The 5,652-nt window shown below is 45.7% G+C and overlaps 1 protein-coding gene across 1 annotated transcript; it reads right to left on the reverse strand.

Moving 5' to 3' along the window:
- Positions 1-1,374: 1,374 nt before the first annotated feature.
- LOC103514739 lies at positions 1,375-5,242 on the reverse strand. Its single transcript, XM_026827628.1, has 7 exons — positions 4,469-5,242; positions 4,321-4,350; positions 4,021-4,088; positions 2,695-2,979; positions 2,327-2,504; positions 1,605-2,081; positions 1,375-1,482 (listed from the first exon to the last, which is right to left on the reverse strand). Exons 1-6 carry the CDS (start codon positions 4,655-4,657, stop codon positions 1,614-1,616), a joined length of 1,218 nt encoding a protein of 405 aa, XP_026683429.1. The 5' UTR covers positions 4,658-5,242; the 3' UTR covers positions 1,375-1,482; positions 1,605-1,613.
- Positions 5,243-5,652: the final 410 nt, after the last annotated feature.

The raw sequence follows: 5,652 nt of genomic DNA on the forward strand, positions 1-5,652 counted from the left end.
CTTTCATCATCATCATCATCATCATCATCATCATTGCATCATTGGTTAACAGCCGAGGGGCTGGTTTGCAGCAGTACGCCATGATTCTCGATCTTCTGCTTTCCTCTAGTATGTCGGCACGTTCATGTCTCTCATGATCTGCTTTATGTAGTCGAGGGGTGGCCTTCCAACTGTATTAGTGCCTTCTATCATCCCCTCTATTACTATTGACCCAGGTTTCGTTCTTTCCCTTTTTTCTTCGTCTTTTCCTCTATTTAGATGGGGTCAGCGCGGCGTTTATCGTCAGCAGTCAGTCAATCAGCCCTAGGGTGTTCACTTTTCGGCTGACATTTGGTATTGGCTACAAAATTTTACGAGTGGGTGTCCTTCGCACTCAACCTTGGCTAATTCTTTAGCTTCCCTATCAGTCATGTTCATGTCTCTCATGATCTGCTTTATGTAGTCAAGGGGTGGCCTTCCAACTGTATTAGTGCCTTCTATCATCTCCTCTATTACTCTCGCAGTTAGAGTTCCGTGTCTTAGTAAGTGTCCTTCGCACTCAACCTTGGCTAATTCTTTAGCTTCCCTATCAGGGCGAAATCCGGAACTCACTCCTTATTCCCCAAAGTGGCTCCCCCTATACTTAGCTATTTGCTTTTCAATTTTACTTTTCAACTAGCTATATCTATCTACTTTTCAACAAGGTACCTATATTTACTTTTCAATTTTACTTTTCCAACAACTTTCTTCCTACTGGCTTGTCCATGGGGACTTCTAACTCTTGAAGAATCTATCTCTCTTTCCCTCTTTATTCTTCCTCCCTCTCTTTTCCTCTTTCGCTCTCTCTCCCCCTTTTTCCATTTATCTCTCTTTCTCTCGTTTGCTCTCTTTTCCCGTGCATATTTATCTCTTTTCCTCTCTCTTTCCCACTCATTCCCTCTCCTTCTCTGTTTCTTTCCTCTCTTTTTCCTCTTTCTCTCTCCCTCCCTCTATCTCACGCTCCTTGTCACATTTGTGAACTAAATACCAAATTTCAAGTCTCAAGCTCATACTGTTCTCGAGATATTATTGAATTACACCGAAAACCGCCAAAAAGCGGCCGAAATGCCACCAAGCGTTGCATCGATCTTAACCAAAAGTTTTGTGTCGCATCCTTGTTACACTCGACAGCTTCATACCAAATTTCAAGTCTCTAGCTCTTACCGTTCTCGAGATATCTTGATTACAGACAGACACACACATGAATCAATGGCTGAAACTTTGAATTTAGGCTTTAGGGACCTCAAAACGTGTTTTGGCACTAAAAAACTGACCATCGAAAATTTGACCCGATTACATTACTTTCCTTCCTATAGGATAAGGAAAGTAAAAAATTAATGGACTCAGGAGAAGAGAGTTAATTCCAAAATGTCAACTTTAATGAAATCGCGAGAGTTACAAAACACCTCTTTCGCCTTGAAACACACAAAGCTTTCCTGTGTCCAACCACCAGAGGGGGAGCACCTCTAATTTTCACTGTACAATACAAAATGTCAACTTTAATGAAATCGCGAGAGTTATAAAACACCTCTTTCGCCTTGAAACACACAAAGCTTTCCTGTGTCCAACCACCAGAGGGGGAGCACCTCTAATTTTCACTGTACAATACAATCTCTCGACTCCTTCTTCCCTCGCAACTTCTTGGCAGAGTTGTCAGGCCACCGGGACTCTAGCTGCAAGCTCCCAACGGTAACATTACTTCCGCTTGACGCACTCGGGTGTTGTGGTCCAACGGTCCGTCCGCAAGCGGAACTTGCCGAGGAAGAAACGCGACAACCACTCCCGGGCTGGTCACATCCGCCGGTCACATGCTTGGAAACACTCCCGGAATCTCGCCGCTGAACGCTACTCCTCGGGTCCGGCGCTAGCGTCAGCTCTGAGCCTGGGAAATTCACCGTCTTGGCGCGTCCTGGCCGGTGATCGCTCTGGCTACGGTGCTGGTCGCTCCCGTGGTGAGGGGAGGCACGGGTGTCCGGGCGGGATTGGGGCGGGGCACTGCGGTGTCGCGAAGACGGGAAGCTGGCACTGCTAGATTGCCGGGTCTCACGGCGCCACGCCGGGCGATCGTCACCATGGTCCCACACCTTGTTCTGGAGCGGGGAATCCCGTCTCTGGGCGTGCTGCTTCATCTGAAAGGCACGGGTGCCCGGGCAGGATTGGGGCGGGGCACTGCGGTGTCGCGAAGACGGGAAGCTGGCACTGCTAGATTGCTGGGTCTCATGGCGCCACGCCGGGCGATCGTCACCATGGTCCCACACCTTGTTCTGGAGCGGGGAATCCCGTCTCTGGGCGTGCTGCTTCATCTGAAAGGGCGATCGTCACCATGGTCCCACACCTTGTTCTGGAGCGGGGAATCCCGTCTCTGGGCGTGCTGCTTCATCTGAAAGACGCTTCTGCACAGCTTGGCCTTCAGCCCGGCGATGTTCGCTTTGTACCCTTCAATCGCCCTCTCCTGCTCGGTCAACTTATCGCAGGCGCGCTCAAAGTTTCTTTGGAAACTGGATTTTCAAACTGAAGGTATCCTCCCGGCTTAGTATCCCATCCAGACTGAGCTGGTCTACTCCTTGTTGAAGGCGCCCCAGTCAGAGAAATTACTACCTTTTATAATTATTATGGAAATTAATTTTCAATTTTCGAAAAGTGGGTTGTCTACAAAATTAGAAAAAACGCTCAAAGTCTTGCTTCACCTCTTTGTAATTCTGCATACACTTGCAGAGCTCTTCCTTTAGCGCATCGCGCTTGTCGGTGAGACGCTTGTTAGCGTCTCGTAGCGCGTTAAGTTCCGTCATATGTTCATTGAGTTTGGCGGACACTTGTTGTTGGATTTTGGCTTTCTGGCACTCGCTGCCTTCCAGTCTGGCTTCTAGCTTGCAGTGTTCTTGGCGTAACTTGTCCAGTGTCTTCTGGACACATTCGTTGGTCTCTTTCAGCGCCTCGTATTCCGCCTCACAGCGTTCACGCCTGCGGATTGGTGGAATTCGATTGATTAGTTGATGAATTTTTACTATTATGTAAAGCGAGATCCATTCAATCACTCTCTGATAGTTCTACCTCCAGAATACAATGAATTTTTACTATTATGTAAAGCGAGATCCATTCAATCACTCTCTGATAGTTCTACCTCCAGAATCACAATATGTACCTAGAAAGCGAATTTTTACTATTATGTAAAGCGAGATCCATTCAATCACTCTCTGATAGTTCTACCTCCAGAATCACAATATGTACCTAGAAAGCTGAATAACACACAGAAAGGATTTCCCTCAAATCAATATCTCTAAGGCAGGCACTCATTATCAGGTAGACCTGATCAGGTGTACCTGTCGTCAGGTGTACCTGATAGTGAGTGGCTGGCCTAAGGGGAACGGTTCCTGAAGCGGCAAACGAGAAGAGATTTAGTGCACCCGAAATTTTCTCGTTGGTCTCTTTCAACGCCTCGTATTCCGCCTCACAGCGTTCACGCCTGCGGATTGGAATTCGATTGATTAGTTGATGAATTTTTTTTACTATCATGTAAAGTGTAAAGCGAGCTGCGAGATCCATTCAATCACTCTCTGATAGTTCTACCTCCAGAATCACAATATGTACCTAGAAAGCTGAATAACACACAGAAAGGTTTTCCCCCAAATCAATATCTAACTTTCTAAGGCAGGCACTCATTATCAGGTAGACCTGATCAGGTGTACCTGATAGTGAGTGGCTGGCCTAAGGGGAACGGTTCCTGAAGCGGCAAACGAGAAGAGATTTAGTGCACCCGAAATTTTCTCATGAAAACGACAGCCCATTTTAACCTTTCACGGATGTGCTAGATATTACGAGCATCAAATGCCTCAATCCCCCAAAAATAATTTCCTTCCTATAGGTTATAGGATAAGGAAAGTAAATAGCATCCAATAAAACCGCAATCAAGACTGCAACACACTGGCGCAATATTTGACGTTTTTCCGGACATGGAGAGTAAGTAAGTAGGGAGGAAAGTAAAAAAAAAGGAGAAAAACCAACCTCTCCAGCTCCTGACTCTTCTGCCGGAGTTCCGCCTTCAGGTCGCACACGGCCTGCCGCAGCTCAACATTCTCCCGTCTTTCCTTCCTATAGGTTATAGGATAAGGAAAGTAAATAGCATCCAATGAAACCGCAATCAAGACTGCAACACACTGGCGCAATATTTGACGTTTTTCCGGACATGGAGAGTAAGTAAGTAAGGAGGAAAGTAAAAAAAAGGAGAAAAACTAACCTCTCCAGCTCCTGGCTCTTCTGCCGGAGTTCCGCCTTCAGGTCGCACACGGCCTGCCGCAGCTCAACATTCTCCCGTATTAGCTCGGTATTTGCCTCCTTTTGCCGCAAGAGTTCGGCATTCTGATTCTTGTACTTCTCGCAGAACATCTTCAACTGGCTTTTAAGCTTTTCGTGACGTTGCGTGAGCAGTTCGTTGGTGTGGTACGCTTCGTGCCTTTTGCCGCAAGAGTTCGGCATTCTGGTTCTTGTACTTCTCGCAGAACATCTTCAACTGGCTTTTAAGCTTTTCGTGACGTTGCGTGAGCAGTTCGTTGGTGTGGTACGCTTCGTTGCGTTCACGCACCGTGTCGTCAAAGATTCTCTGGATGAACCGAACATTGTCCGGACCGGAGCAGTCCATCATCCGAAGACGGGAGGGTTTCACTTCTGGAGATCCAGCGGCGGTTGAGGACGGAGGGCTCTGGAGCGATTCTGATGTAGATTTTTCCACTGTCGGTTCTATGATTCTTTGAAAGGGGGTAGAACTTCGATACGGATGGCTCAAATTGTTTGAAATTGCAACGAGTTGAAGCTTTAAGGATTTTACATTCTGTGTTTTTTTTCCTATGAATTTATTGTTTGCCGATTGATGACGAGGCAAATTGAGGGCTCCAGAAGGTTATTTCCGGTAATTTTTTTTAAGACGTTGATACCTAAGGGGAAGTGTTCCCAGGATTTGGAAGTTGGGGTTTCCCACTTAGGGGTCCAGAGATTCCTCGACAGAGGGGCACCTCCTGATCAGAGAGCTAGGGGGCTCTCTCCACGGTTCAGTTGGTAATAATCTTGAGGGCGACACCACAATGGCATCCAATCTAGTTTGAAGAGGGTAGCAACGCAATGGTGAAACCTATGGCATTCGAAATTGAACACCGTGCAAAGACGGCAAAATTTGGTCACTTGTAAATTTTGAACACCGATTTCAAAACAAAAGTCAATAGAATAGGTCTCATTTTTATTTTATTTTTTTCGGGAGTTTAAGGTTTAATCGATTGGCTATAACTACTATTGCTTTATCAGGGATTAATAGAAAAAATATTAGAACTTAGGAGCTACATTGAAGGGAAAAAAAGCCTAAAAAAGTAGGCGTTAAAACATTTAGTCTCCACAATAAATTAGGCAATTGGCTTCGAATTTTATATCCCTTATGGGGCTATTATTGGGGAGCAACTATTCTTTTCACGAATTGGGGGTACTACTCTATTTTTTTTTTACTCTTTTTTTTGGTAAATTTGACATAGGTACATAACACATGACTATTCCCAGGATGTCGAAGTACCTAGGGGAACACGGGGCAAAATGGCACCTCTAGTGCTTATGAGGTCCTAACTAAAAAAAATAAAAGTCACACAGATATGTAAT

Source organism: Diaphorina citri, unplaced genomic scaffold (genome assembly GCF_000475195.1).
Source record: "Diaphorina citri unplaced genomic scaffold, Diaci psyllid genome assembly version 1.1 scaffold1213, whole genome shotgun sequence".
NCBI classification, from domain to species: domain Eukaryota; kingdom Metazoa; phylum Arthropoda; class Insecta; order Hemiptera; family Psyllidae; genus Diaphorina; species Diaphorina citri.

Coding starts and splice junctions, on each gene's coding strand:
- LOC103514739 (XM_026827628.1), bottom strand. CDS start 4,657: ATGATGGACTGCTCCGGTCCGGACAATGTTCGGTTCATCCAGAGAATC. Junction 4,089..4,320: donor CCGAGCTAATACGGGAGAAT/GTTGAGCTGCGG, acceptor AGACGGGAGAAT/GTTGAGCTGCGGCAGGCCGT. Junction 2,980..4,020: donor AAGAGTCAGGAGCTGGAGAG/GTTGGTTTTTCT, acceptor ACCAATCCGCAG/GCGTGAACGCTGTGAGGCGG.